Genomic DNA, 23,607 nt, shown 5'->3' with positions numbered 1-23,607 from the left:
ATAGAGAGGTGGTGTAAAACTTTGATAACGGCTCAATAGGAAACTATGAGCACCTAGTCATGTGTGCGGCGCTGCTGATAACGTCGGTCTGTCTTGGACTTCTTATTCTATAGAATGATATCAATGTGATTGATATTTTGACACGTACACACACATGTATCTTATCAGATTGTATTTTGCTTCCATGGAAACGGCTACGTTCGAATCTCTGATCGTTATTATTTCCCTCGAGTTGAAGAAATATCGTAAACCCAGCCAGTGTGACGTGTCTCTCCTCGTTCTCACCTCTGATGTTTCGTAACAGTTGATATAGATTCAGAGGACAGTCGGTGTCCCTGACCTTTAGTCCTTGATTAGATCGCAGTTTGCTGTTGCTGTGGCGAGTCCTGCAACTACTGGAGGGGCTGGTGCATCATGGGAATGAGCACATTAGTCCCCCGCCACATGCTCTAATATAGGCACTTTAGCAAATGCCCCGCAGCTCTTTCCACCGCTGGTCAAAGCGACTGCAGTGTGAAACTTTACAGGATTTGCATCGATACAACATACTCAGGTTTATGAGACACACTATACTCCTCATGGCTTTGGTCCAACTACGCTACAGCCCAGTGAACCTGCAGGCCAGAGAACTACATATAAATATCCTACATGTCAGCTTTATATTTCAGCTGTCAGACTCATGACTCGTGCGGTGCTGTAGCCTCCCGTGTCATTTTCCTGTGTTCCCATAACATTATGACCACCTTCCTTATATTGTGTAGGTCTCCAAAACAGTTTTGACTCACCAGAGAATGGACATGGGCCTTCTGAGGGTGTCCTGTGGTGTCTGGTAACAGGATGTTGTTAGTGGGGGCCTTTGAGAGGAGGGGCCTCTGTGGATCATCCCACAGATACTTGATTAGTTTGGGATCTAGTGAATTTGGAGGCCAGGTAAACACCTTGTGCTGTTCTTCACGTTTTTTTAGTTGTTCCTAAACAGTTTTTTTTGTGTGAGGCTGCATCCTGCTGGGGATGTCTGCTGCCATCAAGGAGTGTCATTGCTATGGGGTGGGGGTGCCTGGTCTGGTCTAGGTGGGTGCTACATGTCTGAGTAACATCCACATGAATGAATGAATGCCAGGTCCAAAAGTTTCCCAGCAGAACACTGAATGAACAAGATGGTCAATGTTATTTACTTCTCCTGTCAGTGGTCATAATGTTGTGGCTGATCAGTGTAAATACCTGATACTTAGAATAAAAGATAATTCATCATACATGGCAGGACCCTGTGCCTCCGAGTGGCCATCTTGCATCGGTGGCCGGTGGTAAAAAGTGGGCCACCTCTTTGACACAGCGCAGACAAACAGCGACACACACACACACACACACACACACACACACACACGAGCAAACACACCCAGCTGATCGCCACAGCATTCACCGCATCATCAAAACGAGCCGCGTGTCTGACACGGCCGATCGCACGCACATGCTGCGCTTCCCCTCGCGCTCTGCTGGCCTCCTCAGACGGAGACGTGCAGCGGGCTCTGTGTGATGTGTGGCGCTTCCGGTTTGATGCAGCGTTATATTTTTTTTCTGCTTCCTTTTTTATAAATAGCACTATAAGCAGCATTTATGCATGTGGTCTAAGTTGATTGCAAGTTAGGACATTAATTAAGAATCAAACATTCAAAGATCAGAGATTTTTATTTGAATTGCAAAATCAACACATTGTTTTGTTTGTTCTGTATGATAGTATGTCTAACACCAGACTGGATCGGGTAGATGTGATTAGCTCTGATCTTTCTGTGTTGACAGAAGTGTGTGAGCAATGAAGGAAAAATAATGTTTCCATTCTTCTGTTTCTATTTCTGTTTCAAACCAGGTCTGTTTTCCCTCAGGGCCCGTTAAATAAGTGAATATTCTTGTCACGTTTGAGGAGGTTTTCCATGGGTCTGTTTCCGAAGGACCTCCGACACGGTGTTTTACTTTTACACACTATCTAGATGAGTGTTTTTCCAGTCCTCAATACTTTATCATGATGTATTTTAATCCCTCAGAGGAAGAATATCCCTCTGCCGCTAAGCATATTACAGTATAATTTTATCTGGCTACAGTAAACCAACCTCTAATAAGTAAAGACCTGGGTGGTAGCTTAGCCGTTAGCGTGCATCCTTCATTTCGGAGTGTGGAGAAAACAAAGCCAACCCTGGTCTAACAATCTAATTGAGTTAACACTTTAGCCTGGCATGGCCCCGCTTGTTTCCAGGTTAAATTTAAGCAGCTTCTGAACCTTGTGGATTAGCCGGCCTTGCCTCAGCAGTGTTCAGTTATGTTCCTCCTGTTTAGTAGCTAATTTTTGTTTTTATACTCACCATTTGCATTTGTTGAGAAGTGTTTTTCAGAAATTAGGCAAGGAGCCAACAGCAGGGCCTCGAGGGGATTCAAATCCCCAAACTGTGTTAAGGAAATTAATAGTTTAAGCTGCAGATGCCTGCGTAAAGTCCTTGCAATAGAAGGTGGATACGCTGTTTGATTTTCAGGAATCCTTGGATAAAGAATCTGTGGAGTTGTTTGTTTTAGTCGTGATGAATCAGCTCCGATTAGTCATCCTGTCGAGTGTTTTTCGCGTTCAGTTGAGGACATGAATCCGTGAAACGAAACAACGGGGAAAAACTGCGTGAAAAATATAAGAGTTTAAGAGTCGGTAGTTCCGGGCGTCCCTTCGATGAACTCCCGCTTCTGTTTATGAGCAGGACGTAAACAGCCAGAGTCCCTCGTCTGATGTTGAGTTGGTGGGTGGAGGTTTTCTTGAGCCGGGCAGGAGATGAGATAGATTGTGGGAGTTTTGGGTCACTGAGGACGCCGCAGAGGGCAGCGAGCCAACCACAGGATGAAAACGCATTACCTGGCCCGTCTCTCTTCAATGTGCAGGAATGTTTTTACGTTTTACATTCCAGTCAGAATTTAATGAAAGCAACTCAACGGCATAATATAAACTGAGAATATTAGAGCAACCGACCTTTATCCATTTAGTCAGTCCAGAAGTGGAAAGCCCTGAAAGACAAATGGAGCTTGTGGGCACAAAAGTACAATGCATATTAATCACCTAATGGTCACCTAATAACAAACTAACTAGACACTAAAAAGCAGCTTGTGTCTTATGTTGCGTATTAAAAATAAACTTCAGCTGCTACATGCAATCTGTGAATAGGTGCAGCCGTGGAGCTGTTGCTAAAGGTGATAATTAACAGATCATTAAACTTTTTCCTCGGCTCAAAGTTATATGTGTTTCATCCAAAATATCTAAATAGAGATCCAGACATGACTAGATTTGAGCTCAATATAACGTCCACAGTACATGCTAATATACAGTGTTTTCAGACCATGGGAATCTTTTATGGGTGTCAGCCCTGCAAGAAATGAAAACAACTGCAATTCTTAAAGTACCATACTAAAGGGTAGGTACTTTCCTGACACAGAAGGAACATTTAATGACATGAGTATACGTCAGTGGGTTGAACATGTGAATGTAGCATCACCAAATAGCTTTTTTAAAAAATGTGGAAAGGTGGAAAAACATGGAAGCATTGGTATGAAAGTGGCGTACGGTCAACCTTCAAAAAGGCTCAACCTTGGAAGTCCAGGCTTTAATAAGCCTACGGTATATCTGATGGTGTTATACATCACAAAGAATTAGGCTAAGTGATGTTGCTATACCACCTGCTAGCTGGCTATTAGGTGTTCCAGTTGGAACGTCGAAGCTCGCTAGCATGTTTAGTCCGAAAGCGGCTAAGGTCACAGTTGTAAAGCTAGGGATGTTGTACTAACATGTTAACATTTTAGCTGAGCAAGTTCCACTATCAAATAAAAATATTGTTATATTTGCCGGTATTTTATCATTGTCCAAAGTACTGGACCAAACCACATTTGATCCTGTTGACGGTGGTAGAGATAGTTAAGTCAAAGTCAATAGGATGCACAACTGAGGACCATGAATGCCAGTAACTTCAAGATACTTCAGTCTGGATCAAGCTAGCAGCTACCCATAAGTAATTCCTAGCTGAACATCTTTGGAGTGACAGTATGTCAGTCAGTAGCTGGTCTTTTGAAGGCAACAAGTCTGAACTCTGAGTGTCAATGCCATCCTCGACCAAACTGGACTCAAGCTATGAGTTTTCAGACTCATCTCTGTTTACTTCCTGTTTTCTGTAAAATGAATTACCTTCCACTGAGAACCATTATCTTCTTCCCTACAAGATATTGGCCCATCAGTTTACTGAGCCCCATCCTTGAGCCTCAGAGCAGGCCTCTCTAACAGGATTTGTTTAATAGCTTACTATTCCCTGATTCATATCTCTGCAACCCCCAGTCAGCCCAGATCAACTCTAATGAGCCTTTGAGAGAGAGTAATGAGCTTCCAGCAGTCGCTCGACTGTGTCTTCTTTGGACGAGGGAGGACAGCGCGTGGGAGGCGGAGTCTGTGGTGTATCTCAGGAACAACAGGGGTAATGGTGTCCGACAGCGAGATAATTCCTCCAGTGTACTCAGCCACTTCATCTGGGCTTCGTCCAGAGGCTTCAGACCTGGAGTTTGATGGAGCAAGGAGGGGGCGACACCCTGTCTATTCTTTGGGCAGTTTGTGAAGAACTTCCATCTGTACATGTCTAAACCAGCCATGTGGAGCCAAGCTCCTTGTTTAGTCGTACAGTGGCGCTTGTTCTCTAAATGCAATCAGACTCCCACCAAATCATGACCTCCATCTCAACAAAGCGCTCCAGGATTTAGACCACACCTTTCCACCCCTTCTGTTTGTCCGTGGGAAAATACAGTGTTGTCAAACTAAACTGTAGAGATGATGGATTGGGCTATGATTGAGTCTTGATAAAAAAGCCTTACCATAACTATGACTTGCTTTTGATAAACAGATCAGATGCAAACAAACCAAAGAATTTGTTGCCTGATTTGGACTTCCCATCTCTTTTTTTCTTTCTAAATCCACCTCTCTCTTCTGCCCTTCATGCCTCTCTCTCTCTCTCTTTTCGCCTTTGTCTCCACCGTGTTTTCCCTGCTGATCCTCCAGGCTCAGCGGGCTGATGTAGGAATGTCCTGATGAAAGGACAAGTGAGAGGATGTCTAGTCGTCTTATGTCTGGACGTCCTCAGACTTTACAATCGCAGAATACACACAGTCAGCGCCTCCTCTTGATTTTGTCACGTCAAACTTTAGTTTGACGCACAAAACATCACACAAGTAACTTAATCATCCTGTGAAAAATAAAATTTCACAGAATCCATGAGCTATACACTGATCATTATGAAATTATAACGATATGACCACCTGACAGGAGAGATAAATAACATTGACCACCTTGTGACAATACAATGTTTTACTGGGAAACGTTTGGACCCGGCATTCATGTGGATGTTACTTAGACATGTAGCACCCACTTACATTATGGACTAAAGTTGGAGTCATAAGAAACTAAAGTTAAGAGAACATCAGTATGTTTCAGGTGACTCCGGCTCTGTAAAACATCTCGTAGCTCTTCCTAACTGGTTAGCTAGCTAATAGCCGCTCTGAATATCAAACGCTCTTTGAATATCAAACACAGCCTACAGCCACATGCTAGTGTGAGGAATTATATCCTCTCACAAGGTGCAGAACATATGTGTTAGCTGGCCGTTGGCTGTAGTCTTGGCAATCTTTTCAAGTGTGAATATTTGGTCCAGACATGGGCGATGTGAGGCGACGTCATTTTCAAACTTTGTTACCCGTAAGTTCTTTGATATCAGTTTGAAGCGCCCGTGCCTTCGGACCTACAGTAAATTGTGGTTGGTCTTTAGATGTTCTTCGAGTAGATCTTTCAAGGAACTTCCGGCGGTTTCTCAGCTGCCTCTGCATGGCTGTGGAAAAGCCCCGATGTTGTGGTTTGTCGGCCTGGTTAGAGGCGATATCCTTTTCAGTGACGGCCTTCCATGTGTGTCTAAAAATGGGTTGATAGCGCATTACGTTATGGAAAGTTGCACCCGTGCCCAGAATGTAACCCCCTTACTACTACTAGATCTAATTACAGCAGCCGTGCAATACTGCCCGTCTCTCTCTCTCTTTATCTAACTACCTGTCTCTCCTTTCTCACTCTGTCTTTGACTTTTCTGCCACCATTTAACGAGAAATAAAAGTTTTGGTGCCTAAGCTAGTTAAACCATTCTTTACTGATTTGTTCCCTCAGGTTTGTGTGGTTCTTATCAGCGTAGCAAAGAGACGGACACTCCTCCAGTTGTTCAGCTGCACCACAGCGATCAATAGAGCTTTATAAGTGACCAGCTTCTCTCTTTCTGTCTCCGTGACGCTCCCCAGAGTCGGCCTCTTGTCTTGCCCTGCTTTCCCAGAGCTCGCCTTTTGAACACTTAAGGCAGAGCAAGGCAAACCAGCAACCAAAACTGCACTTAACATCCTATTAACGCTTTTATTATTATCTTTTTTTTACGAGCGAAAAAAAACAAACCAAACGCATCTCATAGCCCAACTGTGAATAATAAAAAAAACCCTGGACCACAGCTCTCGTAGCTTTTCTCAAAGGCCTTCATTCTCGGCTGTGATGTCACTGTTGCTTTTAATAAAAATCGCAGCTGTGGTCTTCCCCGGGGAGCGCTGTTGAACACGACTCAACGGTACAAGCTTTTCGCATTAACGCATTGTATTTGTCACAAAGTCGCACATCAGCATAAATCGCAGGTCTGGTTTACCTCGTCCTGCCAACGCAGCCAAGTGATGCATCTGCAGCGTGCAGGCAACTCTGCAGGAGTTGCAAGATCAAACTGAAACTTGAGCTGTAGACTAAGCACGTGATCCTACGATGTGTCTGTGTCCATTTAACTTTTGAGATGGGATCTATGTAGTGACGTATACACCGATCAGGCAGAACATTATGACCGCCTTCCTAATATTGTGGAGGTCTGCCTTGTGCCTCGAAAACAGTTTTGACTCATCGGAGAATGGACATGGTCCTTCAGAGGGTGTCCTGTGGTGTCTGGTTAGTGGGGGCCTTTGGGTCCTATGGGTTGAGGGGAGGGGCCTCTGTGGATCATCCCACAGATACTTGATCAGTTTGGGATCTAGTGAATTTGGAGGCCAGGTCAACACCTTGGCTTGTTCTTCATGTTTTCTTTGAGTTGTTCCTAAAGCGTTTTTGTGGCTGCGTCCTGCTTGGGATGGCTGCTGCCATCAAGGAGTGTCATTGTTATGGGGTGGGGGTGCCTGGTCTGGTCTAGGTGGGTGCTACATGTCTAAGTAACATCCACACGAATGAATGCCAGGTCCAAAAGTTTCCCAGCAGAACATTGAATTATCACAAGATGGCCGATGTTATTCATTTCTCCTGTCGGCGGTCATAATGTTGTGGCTTATCTGTGATTTTTACACAGTTTCATACGACGATACAAACACTAGAACTGGTTCTAACTTAGCGGAGGTGTTCTTGTTGTTGTTAATGATGAGAGGGGGATTTTGCAGCAGCTGTTGTGTTGAGCCATCCAGAAATATTTTAATTCCTCCACTGGACCTCATCTCTTTTGTTTTTTTTTCTCCAACTCCTCTGTATGAGTGTGTTTCTTTACGCCGTGTGTTCAGCCTGTAGCTGGCTGCTACTCGGTATGCGAGAAACACCTTGAGGCGTGGAAGCTCATCATCACCATGATTAGTAGGATTTTCATAACTACACGCATCACCGGTCCGATCGATAAAGGCTCGTTAGCTAGACGCCTGCTCACACTTGCTGAGCTGCAGAAATAGGGGGTGTGGATGTCGGTGTTCGTCCTCCTTTGTGCGTCTGTGCATTTGTGTGTGTGTTTGTGAAAGTGTATGTGTGTTTGTAGCAAAGCTTGCACCTGGCTCCTTGTCTGTGCCTCAAAGCCCAGAGGGGTGCAATAAAGAACGCCTTGTCCCGAAAGCCGTGATGCCTGTACCCACACACACCTCCCTCCATACACACACACACACTTGTATATCTACATTTAAGGTGAACACAAGTTATGTGATTGCTTAAAAACAAATTATTATGTGTGTGTGTGTGAGAGAGTGCCGGCCTAGAATGACTCCACTCCCCTGGCATTTCCTTGAGGGGGAAGTCGGGCAGTTCCTCTCGTCTTAATTCCATCAGGCTTCTCTATCTACTACACATGCAGTCATAAACTCGTCCCGGCTTCCTCTTTCTCCCCCCCCCCCCCCCCCCCCCCCCTTTAAACCCCCTGACACTCACCCACCTTCCTCCCCTTACTCATCTTCATCCTTCTCTCTATCTCTCTCTCTCTATCGCTGTCTCCAGACTACACGTTAAAATGTACATTCAAAAGAAAAAAAGTCACTTTAAGCTGGATAATGTAAATAATCCCGGGAGGCAACAGGAGAGTAATAGTATGAAACACACAGGACAGGGGAATGCTGCATGTCCATCTATCTAGTGCATACTTTGTAGCCTTTTAAGGACAATTTTTTCCCCCTAAAATACCTTACAGCTGTAATTATTAATATTTCAAGGGCAGTTGAGACACATCGACTGTTTAAGCTGGTTATTTATTCTTCTTCGCTGTTAATAATTAATACTTGGAGAGTATTAATTCCTTTCCTTATCCATCACCAAATGAGGAAACGCAATGATTTTGCCTGTAGCCCACTGAAGATATTATATTAAAGGTCGAGGTATTCAGAATTGGGTGTCTGTGGAGACATAGTACGTGTCTATTGCGTAATTTGCGTTTTTTGGTAGTTTGATTCTAAAGTCCAAACTCTGGAGGATGTAGGATTGTCTTTCTGTTAACACGGAACAGCAGCGTACTTAGTGAAAGTCTTAAACTGCAAATTACCCTTTGATGCTTCCTTATTGAAAAGGGGCGGGCAGGAACACATCCGGGCATTGGTCAGAATTGTTTCTTTGAATTGGAACAATACGTGGGCGACAAGTGAGACAAGTTTTTAAATAAATGTGCATTTATTTTAGCAATTCATCCATATTGTGGTTATATCTATCAGACAATCCAAGAATCATTGTCTTTTGGCTCAGTTTTCGTTTCCACCGACTCCAGACTTCAGTATCTAGCTCTTTAGTTGCTAAAGGCTCCACTAATGTTCATCAGATGATCCCTTACTGTCTGCTGTTAGTGTATGTATTTTTAGGCTTCTAGTCTTTTCCATAGTTTTATGCATATAAGTACAGTGATTGTCGTTGAGCACTTCTAAATCACAACTCAGTACTGTGAACCTTAACATATCCTGTAGCCGCAGACGTAGCATCAGAGCTTTCACTCGACTGCCTCACAGCTTCCCTCTTTAACGAGAAACCCAGAATCCCTTCCCCCTCGAAGCCGACACTTGAAGTCAAAAGGGTCGCACCAGCTGAAGGATCATGCGCGGGTCACCTTATGAACTCCGGGGTCACGTCCCACTTGTCTGAGAAAGGGACCTCATTAAAACTGCTGTCGGCGGCCTCGACGGGTGCTGATTGGAGGGAGCGGCGATCAGAGTGGAGGAAGCTTTAAAGGTCAGGCCATGACCGTGCTATTCTAAATGTCCGTCGCAGGGCTTGTTTATGCCTCACGACCGTCGTTTTAATTACCTGCTTTTATTTATTTATTTATTTTTTTCTCCAAATTGCCGCTTTTGTGCGAACAGCCGGTGAATTTGTCGGCTCGGGAAACAGATGCTGCCGAACGTCGCACGGGTGGCGGGTTACAGGTTGTGTGTTTATCTCTTGAGGCGGCGGTATAAACAAATGTAACTGAGCTTTTACATGGGGAACCGCTGCTGGATTTGAAGGGAAGTGTGAAAAATGGTAGCCGGTGCTGTGTGTTTAATGTGAATACAGTTAACTCTTGAGTTTACAGACGGTGGGTGGAAGTACAAACCGCAAACACTATTATAATATATTCTTTTTACCACTCTGGGGCAATAAAACAAGCCTTAAATCCAATATTGACACGTTATCCGCCAATAAAGTTGACAAGGTGAACAAAAACGGATGAATTTAAATAAATGCAAACTTCTAAGATCTTCTCCTCTCACCAAACTTGTCTGCACTTTGGTGCATAACAAAGATCATTTTGTTTGTCTTGCAGAATTTTTCCCTTAAAGAGCTGCCTCTGAAAATGAGGTTAAGAAGTTAATAGAGAGTGAATGGAACTAAGCGAGACTACAACTAAACAGCTGAAAGATACCAAAATGCTGAAGAAGCTGCAGAGTAATATGCTACAAGCAACTACTGCATTACAAGCAGATATTTGACCCATTCATCATATAAAATATGGATTATTGCAGCTGTAATTTGGTTTTCTTAGTGACAGTGAAGAGTTAGAACACATAATATAATGTGTATAAAGTCTCCATACACTCATACTGTAGGAGGTATCAGCAAAAAACAAAAATCTCAAGTCGGCACTTTGATCACATGTGTTGAACTGGTGGTCTGTGGTGAGCGACGGGCTGGGCCATGTTGGCAAACAGCGCCTGATTAAAGCGACTGCAGGCTGCAGAGGAGGAGGAAATCAGTGAAGCCGTGAAACCGGAGCAGAATCTCTGAAGTGAAATATTCCCAGAGTGAATCACTTCATCAGCACCTGCACATGTGGCCTCTTGACCCTTTCATTGGGCCTGCTGAATGACCACTTCCACTGTGTCTCGCAGCTTACTCTATCGCCTGGTTTAGACTTCAAGTTGTTTCTGCTGAATGTGAACTGTGGGCTCTGATATGACGAAGGCATTTCAACCTGGAAAATGAATGTACCACAAGTATATTGATCTGTGGTTCTGGGCCCTTTTTTGATTTCCATATCACAAACGTATTGTTCATTTGCATGTCCCAGAGCTGCGTTGATGCATTTAGAGTGAATTTTTTTTAAAGCCCATCCATAATTTCACACTTAATTCCACATTTCACCCAATTTCTTCCAGACTTTTCATACTTCCCGAGGCTGAAAAACTGAACCAAATGTGAACGTGCCAAAAATTCCTCATATTACCACTTGAGGCTGCCTCTAAAATCAAGCTAATCCCAACGGACCTTCATGTTAACATGTCCAGCTTTACAGCAGAAAAGTTAGTTAGCCAAGTTCACCATTCGTTTTCATATAACTTAATCGTGTTTAAATTATATCAAGGCTTAAAGTTGTGCATAATTAAAATAGAAGGGAGGTGGGCGAAGATGGCGGTTTCCAGAGCAACCGCGCTGAGCTTCAAAAAATGCTGTTCAAGTTTTAGTTTTTCTCTGACCTACACTGGTTATTATTCCTTTTGTCGCAGTGATATATAAGTGTGTTGCAGCCTGTGATTGTTATTAGAGGTGCAACAGAGCATACTTTCCCTCACACACAGCCACACCCTGTCATGATGCTTCTCTTAAGTTGGTGATAACAGTGTATCACCATATGAAGTATAATTTTAGGGAATTACCAAATCTCACATGTTCACGTAACAAATTCCTCAAACCGTGGTTTATTGTTATCTCAGACACATGAATGTGCCTGAAACTAATCTGAAAAATGCATGCTGTATTTTTCCGGAAAGCGTGAGCCTAAAACTCCGCACGGATCTCCTCTCACTTCCTGAGCCCTGCAGGCTTTTCCATGACAGAGGAAACTCTGGGTCCAAACATCCCACACAGAGACCTGACCAAGCACGGCGGGGATGGATCATGGTGCTAGTCATGGGAGAGTCGGATGACAGAGGGATTATATCATGTTTGAATGGAGCGTGGAGTCAGCTGGGACGCGTTAGCTAAAGGGTCTCAATAACTGCATTATCTACATTCAGACCTATAAAAGGCACTAAATAGAATAAAAATCTCTTTAATACAATTTTTTTTTTTTTTTTTTTAAACATTCTTAGAAATTATGTGATGTGGCTTTGGCAAAGCACCTAGCTCCCCTTGAGGGACTTGTTTGATCATCAAAACCAGTATGTAATGAAAGTAAAGGACTGACTTAAGAGGATTTGTTACTTGAGTTTCCACAAAGAGCATACCTGATTTATTTATCTATTTATCTTTATATTTGAACTGGTCATCAGTACAAGAAAGAATGGTCAGGCCACCCAGATATACGATACGGTACGGTAAGGTACGGTACGATACGATACGATACGATACGATACGATATATGATAAAATACCCTTTATTGCATTAGAAATAGTTTTGGGGCTGGTTTCACGTTTTAATGAATCTCTTTCTATGCCTTTAAAATAAGATTTTTACGACCACTCTAGTTGTTATTCCATATGTTCTCTAAACTTGTTGTTTCTGCGTATACTATTTTATTTCCTTGAATATTATTTATATTCTTTAATATTCCTATAATATATAATTCCTATAATATAATTTAATATAATAATATTATATTATATAATGTTTTATTTTTTCTTATTTAATTTTATTTAATTTTTTAAAATTTTTTAACTGTCTTACACCTATTTTTCTTAATAGCAAGTTTATTATTATTATTTATTTTTATTTTTTTTTTATTTTTTTTTTCAGTCTGTCTTAATCTAAGTATAACGTCCATTTCACCTTCAAACAACTTGTTAAGATCAATGATTCTTAACTTTTGTTCACCTTTTGAACCCCAGCAAAATAAGCGATATCTGCTTTCACAGGCTGCATTTCCCTAAAGATGCTAATCAGCAAAGAAAGAGTTTCTATTATTGATTGCCTCTCTGCAAGTTTTTGTTGTGTAGGTCTCTTGTGACCCTTGAGATTTAATTTGACCCACATTGAAGCCTCAGATAAGACGACTAAACCGGACTTTTATTACAACCTCACGTCCCTGCCCAGTCGAACGCCGATCATCGCCTTCTTGTGTTTTCCATCCATCCCAGCCATCGCCTTGATGGATTATTTAAGACCGATGGAGCAAACAAAGACACAGGTTGTGAAAAATGACCCGAATATTTGAGGCAGTCGGCAGCAGACTGATGAACATTTTTTTTTTTCCATTATATGTTCACAACAGCCAGGTGTATGAGTGTGTGCGTCTCGTTTTCGAACAAAGGAACCAGAGAAGAAGATGATGTCATCTTTTCTGTGCCTGTCTGTGTGCGTTGGCGGTTTGGTAATTATTACAGCCTGTGTTCTGAGGTCACCTCTCTCACACATGGAGAGAAGACGCATGCACACACATTTATTTTTTTTAATGGTTTTATGAAAAACAGGTTAAAATTATTTTTTTTTTAAATCACATGTAAACACAGCTTTTCTGGCCGGGTGGGGGCGCACTAGTGTTTAACTACAAGGACATGTATGAAACTAAACCTCAGGAAGGAAAAGGACACGTCTGTATGTTCATTCATTATGGTCTGTCATGATGTCATCTGTGTCCATACTGCAGCCTCTATAGAGTATGTTACCCTCAGGCTGTGTGTGTGTGTGATGGGGGGGAATGTGAAGTGTGTGTCTACTTGAGTGTCCGTTAATTTGTCAGAAATTACGAGTGTGTATTTCTGGTAGCACTCGTGTGCCACCATAGACTGTAGACAAAGCAACTGCTCCTTAAAAGTGAAGCCAAAGCAAGTAGAGCTCCCCCTGGTGGCTGGATGCAATATAGGTCACAAGCTCCGCCTTAATCGTGTCTTGGGCCAAACTAAAACACTAAAGTACATGTCAAATACATTTTTTTAAGGATGGTTTCTGTCATTTTAGGTAGTTAATGTAATACTGATGTATAATCAAGTGTCCATTTTTCTAGTTAGTTATTTGGCGCTATAGAAACAGGATGTGACATCATGATGGCTACCACTTGCCATGCCAACCGCTCTGTGAAATGATCCCGTAGGACTGCGCAGACTCTGGCTCCAAACTCGCAAGATGCCGCCACCCATATCCCTGGCAAACTAGCGTCATTTTGGCCAATGCAAGGAAGTGGGGATGCATTGTCCATATTTATATACAGTCTATGCGTGTCATTAAGACTATAAGTGCATACACCGCAGAGTTCCTTTGTGAATAAGCTCAGCGGGCACACTTTTTTTTTCTTTTAGAAAACTGCATTGTCAGCTGAAATATGCCGCTACCCTCTTGTTCTCTAGAGGCAGCGATTTGTTAAACCTGGCCCACCTCAATGCAAATTCTCAAACCTAGTTACTGGAGGTCAGTGTGAACAGGCAGTCAGCCGTGGTTCGCGTACTTTCTGAGTCTGTAAATCTCACCGGTGAGTGCGTTCATTAACGCCGTTTGCGTATGTGTGGGAGTACGTCACAAATTTGCCTCCTGTGTGTTTCTGTGTGTGTGTGTGTGTCATGAGTCAGAATCAGATGACTCAGCTGTGCTACAGTAAGATGGATGCTGGAGTTTAATGGCGGCTGAAGGAGGTCGGCCTGTTGCGGCTGCGAACCCTCTACCCACACAAACACACACATTAGTCCACCACATCCTCATTCACGCTTCACAGTTCAGTCTATGACTAAGTGATGTTTGAGGACTTCTGGCCAGTTTGAAAGATTTGCTGTGTCAGTTTCACACTGGATTAGATAAAAGTTGATAAAACAAACAAACACATTATAAAAGGTTATTTAGCTGATTAATAAATGAATAGTTGATTACATATGAGGTTCCAATTGGGACAAAATTATGTCAATTTCTCATCTGACAAAACTTTTGTCTGTTTCTTTGTCGTCGGTTAGCATCTATGGCTCTAGTTTTTGCGGTATGTACCAGTCGGAGCCATGTTGGCAGATTAAACAACAACTTCATCCTTTAGAGTGAAGTGTAGACCATTTGATCTGCATGATTCAGGAGAGGCCAGCTGTGTTAGCTTTTTATGAGCTTCCTAGCCTTCCTGGTAATAGTAACTCTTCCTGTTTTTGAATTACAGTTCATTCATTCATTCATCTTCTGTGACCGCTTGTCCTGTGAAGGGTCGCGGGGTGAGGCTGGAACCTATCCCAGCTGTCATCAGGGTACACCGTGGACAGGTCGGCAGTCTATCGCAGGGCTTTGAATTACAGTATGAAGAGCTATTTATTTTGGCGCAGAAGTATAACGTATGGGAACGTATGTGACTATAGCCAACTTGTTACTAGCTGTAGTCTTTGTGGTGCGTTCAAGTGCAACTTTTTGATCGTATGGGCGCCGTGAAGCAGCGTCACAGTTGGATGTCGGTTTGGTGTGTCCGTACCATGAACTGTCCTTACGTCGTCTTCTCGCACTTCATTCAGTCTGCTAATAGGCAGTATGCGTGGTTAACTGAACTGACAAATCAGAATGTTTCCTTTTTGTAAATATTGAGAAACTGAAATGAAACCGGAGGTCTTCAACAGGGGGTCCGCGACCCTTAGTGGGTCCGCGGAGGTACCGCAGGGGGGTGTACCCGCTCCATCTCTCCCTCAGTTTGGGGGTGCTTGGCCTGGAAAACGTTGAAGACCCCTGATCTAAACTCTAAATGATGTCAAATTTACACGTAGAGTGGTGCTCGTACAATCTAAATGCACTCTGTATACAATTTTGAGTAGAGTAGCGATGGTTATTGGCGCTATATAAATAAACTTGAGCTAAATTGGGAGATGCGCTTTAGCTACTTTCCGTTTCAAAGAGCTGCAGACACATATTATTACTAGAGTTCACACAAGGCTTTATCTCGTCTGTTTTGTCGTTTTTTTTAATGACACTTTTCCACCAAAGTTAATGTTCAGTCTCCTCTCTGCACTGTTTATTTTTCCCTTGGCTTCAGTTTGTCCTCACCCTCAACTGTCACTCCTTTCCCCTTTGTTTTATAGCTGATACGCAAACAGCCCACCTGCACTTCATGTTGTAATTGCTATTCTCGAAATTGTGCAAGGATTTTTGAGGTTTTAATCATGAGGCAATGTTCTTCAACCTGTTATCTGAATATATGCAACATGCCAACTTTACTAAAACAGTATAAAAAAAGTCCCCATATGTATTGTACTCCTTGTCCATGCTCTAGCTCTGTAGTTCCCACAGTAAAGCACCGGCACAGACTCGTTCTCCGGTGATTTTGCCAGTTTGCTCTCTCAACCAGCCTTGACCTTTTTCGACAGCACCGCCTCCGCGTGCACACACACCCACACACCCACACACCCACACACACACACACACACACACACACACACATACACATGTCCCCTTTGGCAAACCCCAAATGGGTTAATCTCTCATCACTCAAGGCTGCAAACTGCGCCAACTCTTTCAGGGAGCAGGGGCCGGTGGCTCAGGTGTCCCGGTCCCGTTTTCTCACAATGGAAACCCGATCGCGTTGCCGTTCAGACACACATGTGCTGACGCAGCCTGTAAACATGATGCAGACGAAAAAAGAACTGCACTGATTGTCCTGCCTGTGAAAACATATATAATACGTTTGTAATTAACTAAGGGAAGGTCTTTGGTTGCAGTTATTCTCTTCTTTTCACTTCAGACTTGCAGCTGTTGCCGTCTTGCACTGTAAAACATTATACGGTTAAGAGGAAACAAATTCAAATTCAAAAGTTTGTTAGTACAAGTAGCTATTTGCTTAAATGTATCCTCATTAGGCAGTTTTGTCGTGTTGGGTGACGTATTTTTAGTCCTACGTAGGTTTCCACATTTCTGAAATATTAAATTATCTTCAGGAGCTAATGCTAACGACTTTAGCTCTGTAATTCAGTTAGTGCTTTAGTCTCAAAGTTTTTTTTTTTATTGTGTTTTAACTTGAGTTTTGGCAGGACATTCTTTATTTAAATTATATATCTGTATGGCTAAATGATAGTTTAGCTAAATGCTGCTCAGCTAGTGTTAGCTTATAGGTGCGGGGTCGTTTTCAAGTCAGTGTCAAGTCATTGTCATGAGGCTATAAACTGACCTCTGACACACGACAAATTAGAGTTGGGTGTCGATTTAAAAGGAAAAATGCAGCTTTTCAATTAAACGTACAATTTCTAAATGGATGGCAACAAACATCTGCCTTAATGTAGCTTGGCCATTTTATAATTTTGTTCCTCATCATGTGAACACAGCATTAATGTGCTAGATACTTATTGTTAATATATCACGTGTCTCTTTTTGCTTTTATTTGGAAGAAAAAGTATTATATCCTTCTTATTACTGCCTCCTGTTCTAATTCACATACTTGTTCCACAACATTCATGTCATTTAAATTCGTTAAAGCTGTTTGTTTCTTCAGTGTTTGCTCTCTGCTTGAAAAAAAAATAAAAATACGTGTCATGCTTTAATTCCTTGCACCAGTCCACATTTCAAACCCTGTGTTCGGTCTGCTAAGGAATGCCGAGGGGTTGGCTCGTCGCCCGCGATTCTCCACTCTATTGTAGAAGCAAATAACTTGTTATGAATGTGGTTTGTGTTTTTACGACTGACTGAATCACCCCAGATGTTTACTCTGCGTCTGGAAAGCTTTTTGATTCCTCACTGTCAATTCGCTCATACGTTTTACTTGTCCTCGATGGAAATTGGACGCTTCTTGGATTTCTTACAACAAAGCAGAAGAGAGACAAACAGTCACACCATGGTCTTAGTCATGCAGTACCTGAGATATCGATGCTTTGACGGTTGACGCGTTAAAACTTTACATATTCCTCATCTCTCTTCTCTTTTCCTCTGCAGGGTCGACATGTTAAGACGGGACAGCTGGCAGCCATCAAGGTCATGGACGTCACTGAGGTCAGTAATACCAATCATTGTAGCTTTATTTTTAATCTTTTCTTGTCATTAATCAAAGTGTAGAGCATATTTTAACTTAATTTTAATAAACCTGGCCCTAGGAGCATTTTAGTAGGGCACATTGGAGGACGCTTCTGACCTTGTGTTAGAAGGAACTAATGCACACCAAAGCAATTTAAACAAAAGGATATATCTAACTGATTTAGATGTTGCATCTGACGGCATCAATTGAAACTAACTCTTATTTTCACTTTCGTAAAATCTTGAAGATTTGAGTTTCCTCAAAGCTGAGGAGGAGCTGAGATTTCTTGTATACATGCAGCAACGTCCTGGTAGTCTTATTAAACCACAGCTTCCATCCATAGTGATGTTTCTCCTGCCTTCCGCGTTACTCATCGCCAGCCAAATACGTCAATAAGGAAAATATTCACAAACACATGTTTGAGGTCACTCGACCATTTCCTGCGGACGTCTTAGAGAGGAACGAGTGTAGCACAAAACTTTAATGTGGGTCGTACTGAAGAGGATTGCACTGTCTGTCTGTTGGGACCCTGCTGGTTTTAGCTCCTTCTCCAAAAACACTAGTGCTCAATTCAAAGTCTTGTTAGATAGGTTAGGTTATGTGAAAGAAAAGTTGATAAAAGTGATATTAACCGCTAGTTAATACAAGGGAATATTAGTGTAATCAGCTTCCAGAAGATTTTTATAATTATAAGATCATAATTATTAAATAGAATTATTTATGGAACTGAAAAGAGCATTTTTTGGCCTTTAACATAGTTAAAGATTTTTAGAGGCCTTAAAGGGTAATTACCGTTTTTTACAATCTGGACCTTATTTCTTGCATAAAATACGATCGTTTACTCACCCATATAACTTTGGTGTCATTTGGAGTCGTTCAAACGATATTTAGATCCAGCGGAGCGCCGCGTATATCCATATAGTTGGAGTGACTGGGGCACCGAAACGCAGCCTCTAAATAACGCATTATCTACCGCAAAACTTGTTCATTTCGCCAATATTTTGTTATGATACGCTAGTGCTATTCCCCGTCGAGCCTGGAGTTACCTGTTATCATCATCCGGGGTCTGTAGATTGACCTACTAACTTCTGACCTGGATGATGTCATCTCTGAGCGCTGCGCGCACCCGTGATGGTCGGCTTGTTTACCTGTAATTTGCTACTTGGCTGAATATTTTTCCGATTCTGAGGTTGTGGATGACGACTTTGTTTATGATGGACGTCCTTACCGTTTTGAGCCAGAGTATACGGATGAGGAGCTTGTTGAAAGGAGGATGCTGAGGCAGAGAGAGGTACAGCTGGCCAAAGAAAAACAAACTGCTACATGTCCGCGAACAGATAACAGGTAACTCCGGACTCAACAGGGAATAGCACTAGCATATCATAACAAAATATTGGTTAAATGAACGAGTTTCGCGGCAGATAATGTGTTATTTAGAGGCTGCATTTCGGTGCCCCAGTCACTCCCACTATATGAATATACGCGGCGCTCTGCTGGATCTAAATATCTTCCGAATGACTCCAAATGACACCAAAGTTATATGGGTGAGTAAACGATCGTATTTTATGCCAGAAATAACGTCCAGGTTGTAAAAAACGGTAATTCCCCTTTAAGAGCAGAAATCATACTTTTTGGAAAGTTAAACAGGCTCTTTAATCGCCCTGTGGCATCTCTTCGCTTCACTAACAGGGACCCCCACTGGGTTATGATATGACAGAGTCGGTGTCGGTGGATATGGAGCCCTCATGGAGGGGTCCCTGAGGCACTTTTCCTCTTTTTGAATGTTGTTTACAGGAAAAGAGCTGCATTTTTACTAGGACGATGCACCATATCATGCAGTTCATTTGCTTGATTTAGCTTGCTTGGTTTGACTTAACCCGCAAAATCTGATGTCGTTTAACTGTTTTACTGCATTTTAATTTTAGACTGTTGGATATTTGCCTCCTCTGCAGTCTCTTGCCTCCTTTTCACGCCCCTCATGGTTTCCTTGTGTCAGCAGTCTGACACACCCATAAAGGAAAGAATGACCACAGCAGTTTGAGCCGGTCAGGGAGACCAATCCATGATGAAACAATACTTTTTTTTTAATTTTTTTATGTCAAGCGGAGCAATAGAAAGAATAAAGAACAAAACAGCTGAATCAAGAAACATGAACCAAGTGGATTAGTCATGCTAGTTGTTGACTTTTTTCCCTGTATATTATGTGACACAGGCTGTATAACAACAGTACAAATATCCAACTTAAAGGGGAAATACCGTTTTTTTACAACCTGGACCTTATTTCTGGCATAAAATACGATCGTTTACTCACTCATATAACTTTGGTGTCATTTGGAGTCGTTCGGAAAATAGCTAGATCCAGCGGAGTGTCGTGTTTATCCATATAGTGGGAGTGACTGGGGCACCGAAACACAGCCTCTAAATAACGCATCATAACAAAATATTGGTGAAATGAATGAGTTTCACGACAAATAATATTATTTAGAGGCTGCGTTTCGGTGCCCCACTCACTCCCACTATATGGATAAACGCGACACTCCGCTTAGCCTTAAAGCCTTAAAGTTTTGCATAATTAAGGGCATGGTTGCTAGTTGCGCTAGGTGTCAATGACAAGAGGTGACAGTTTTTACCATTTTTACCTGAGCTTCAAAACTGCTCTTCAGGAATGATAGTCATTGAAAGTTATCCAGTAGAATCTTAAGGAAATCTGAGTATAATGAAATTGGACTGATAGTAATCTTTTATTATATTGGTTTTTGATGACGTTGATGTAAAAATTTTAGTGTAGAGCTTGTCTGAAATTCAAATGTTCTTTAAAAAAATTTAAATACTGGACTCAAAATGAACTTTTTTTAGATTTGTTCGAAGTTGGTTTTCAAATCTGCTTGATTTATTGCACTGATCAGTAATCAATCAGTTAAAAACTAAGATGCATTGAGTGGACGGTCATGACACTGGATGCATCTGAGAAGCACCATTGACGGCATATTTACCAGCGAACATAAGGCTTTTTAAAGACTGTAAAAAGCAGTTGTCTTACTCTACGTCTTCCACATTTTTGAGGACTCACCTGCCATGCTTTGGAAGACCCGCTGAAAAAAAAATAAAAAAAATCTAGTTCATGGTAAAATATAGAAAATGAAGCTGTGTGAGTTTACGTACCTCTCGCTGTGGCCTGCAGGAGAAAATCTACATATTTCCGAACGTGGAGATGAAAGAGAGGGGAGGAAATGAAGAGGGTACATTTGATGGAAATATGTTTATGTATTCATACAAGCTGAAATACACATGTCGGGAATTCAAGACGAGGAGTGGGAGCTGGAGGGGAGTTACTTTTTTTCTTCTCTCCTTTTTCACCAAAGTATTTGGAGTGATCCCTTTTCCTCACCGTTCAGCCTCTTTCTAAAATAAACAGTTTATCTGGAGGGCTGCCAAGAATGACAGTTGAGCAGAGGAAGTTGTTTGCATTAGGGAAGGAGCTTGAGATTTTGCACATGCACACCGTTTCCATGTAACATTTATATATATATATATATATGTGTGTGTGTGTTGGTGTGTGTGTTGGTGTGTGTGTGTGTGTGTGTGTGTGTGTGTGTGTTGGTGTGTGTTGGTGTGTGTGTGTGTGTGTGTGTGTGAGTGTGAGAAGGGAAGCTCGGGAGCGTTCATACACTCACGTGTCACAGATGCAAAACAACAGTTATACATTCCTGTATATGTGTGTGTGTGTGTGTGTGTGCGTGTCCACTCTTGAATCCCTGTGCACATCTCGGCATATGTGCTCTGACCCACATTCCACTTCCTGTTCTATAATGAGAGAGGGAGGGGACTGAGGAGGGACGGACGCTCAGGAGAAGAGAGAGAGAGAAACCTTTTTTTCCCCCGTGTGAATCAATATTAATCTAAATACTGCAAACTGACATGAATCAGCTCAGATTTCCTTTTGAGAATACAGTTCAAGTTTCATATTTTAAGTGATTACTGTTCCTTTCTTCAGCTTGTGTTATCAGCTCCTTGTTTTTTGTTTTTTTTTGTTGCATTGAACAGTAGCAGCATGTGTGATGTCTTAAAGGGGAACTACTGTTTTTTACAACCTGGACCTTATTTCTGGCATAAAATACGATCGTTTACTCACCCATATAACTTTTGTGTCATTTGTAGTCCTTCGGTAGATATTTAGCCTCTAAATAACGCATTATCTGCCGCGAGACTCGTTCATTTCACCAATATTTTGTTATCGTACGCTAGTGCTATTCCCCGTTGGAGTCCAGAGTTACCTGTTATCATCATCCATTGACCTACAGATGATGTCATCTCTGAGCGCCGCCCGCACCCGCGACGGTCGGCTTGTTTACCTGTTATTTGCTACATGCTAGTTTTTTTGCAACAAGGCTGAATATTTTTCCGATTTTGAGGTTGTGGACGAACCACAGCAGTAGCAGATTACAGGTAAACAAGCCGACTGTTGCGGGTGCGGACAGCTCTCAGAGATGACATCATCCAGGTCAGAAGACATCAGCCGGGGTCTGTAGGTCAATCTACAGGTGATAAGAAAAAACGTGCGAAGAACATAACTAGCTAATCTGAATTCTTTTTAGCCTTTAAAGCTACTTGGATTCTCGTGTTTAGATGGTCATAGACGTACGGTTTGTCCAGTCACCCGCCTAGTATTTCTTGAAAGCGTTTGGCTTTCTCAAAACGGCTCAAAGACGACTTCCTTAGATCGTTCTGTGTAACAAACAGATGCATCAACCAGTCTAAGTTTTTGCAGAGAGTTTTTGCAGGAAGTGTGGATCTTTCCGGGTTTCTTTGCAAGCTTATCAAAGCATTGCTAAGATTACAATTGCACGCGTCTTTGCAGAGGCACAGCTCCAAGTTAGTGTCATTTAGCGTTCAATTTTCGTTGTGGTGTGTAACGCTGGAATGAGGGGATTTTAACGTTTGTTGCTTCCAGGGATGGGTCTGATTGCTGGCGTTTGTGATTGCCCTGTGCTTTACTGTATATGACTGCATTGCTTCAGGTGATAATCATTTGTTGGCGCTTGTTTGCCGCAGAGTTTAACTTCTCCTTTACGTCAGCAATCAGTTCCGTGGCACGTATCTCTACATCGCTACCGTTTTGTTTTGTTCCCTTTTCATCCGTTAACTAATCGTTGCAGTTTAAAGTCTGTCGCTTAATAGAGTCCTCTGAAGTGATGCCTGTGTGTAATTCGATATTGAAACAAGGCCGTTGTCCTCTCAGCCAATGCTGTTGGGATTTTTTTTCTTTTTAGGACGTTAGAAGTCTGTCCCCCAAAGGACAGATGTGTTTCCTGTGGTGTAAACTGGTCGTTGGTTTATCGAGCAAAAATATTCCTGTAGGCAACACTTTTTAATTCCTACCCGGCACTAATGGATTGTAAGAGGGAAGGGCAGGGACGGAGGGAGTGAAACCTCAAACAGAGAGTTAGAAAGCGAGCGCTTAGATAAGGCGAAGAAATCTGCGATCGTTTTTTCCCTCCGTGAAGGTTCATCTGAAGTGCAGTGGGATTTTAGGAGGGGCTGTCGCTGCTCGCATGCTTCTCTCTTCGTCTCGCTCGCTCACATCCACTCCCCAGCCTCTCTCCTCTCCTCTCCTCTCCCCCGTCCATCGATCCTCTACTTCCATTATCTGCTTCTTTTTTCTTTTCTTTTTCTTTTTTTTTTTTAACTCTCGCCCTCGTCCATTTTCTCCCCTTGTCTTCCGTTTCTGACATAAATCCCGTGTGTATTCTTCACGCTGGCATCCGCCGCCGCCGCCGCCGCCTTTCTCCAGCCGCCACCTCATTTTTTTGCAGCAAAACGAGAGCGAGCGTGAGAGAACTGACGGAGAGTGAAGTCATTTTTTATCCCTAATAGGTAACTGGAGAGATTCTGGGAGAGAAACGTTGCTGCAGCAGCCGGAGCAGCAGCTCTGGGTTCTGCTGTCGTCGACTTGATG

At 42.4% G+C, this 23,607-nt stretch overlaps 1 protein-coding gene across 3 annotated transcripts in view; it reads left to right on the top strand.

Moving 5' to 3' along the window:
- The window catches only part of LOC311487888 (mitogen-activated protein kinase kinase kinase kinase 4-like), a 105,342-nt gene that overhangs the window by 32,194 nt on the left and 49,541 nt on the right, over positions 1 to 23,607 (top strand). For all 3 annotated transcript variants that reach the window (XM_084544299.1, XM_084544297.1, XM_084544298.1), the window contains exon 3: positions 17,573 to 17,629. In XM_084544299.1, coding sequence (XP_084400425.1) covers positions 17,573 to 17,629 — 57 coding nt within the window. The remainder of the gene's footprint in view (positions 1 to 17,572; positions 17,630 to 23,607) is intronic.

The sequence above is a fragment of the Chelon labrosus genome (assembly GCF_963514085.1).
Source record: "Chelon labrosus genome assembly, chromosome: 5".
Lineage (NCBI taxonomy): Eukaryota > Metazoa > Chordata > Actinopteri > Mugiliformes > Mugilidae > Chelon > Chelon labrosus.
Note: the sequence above shows the minus strand (reverse complement) of the source record. Positions and strands in the feature narration are given on the sequence as shown.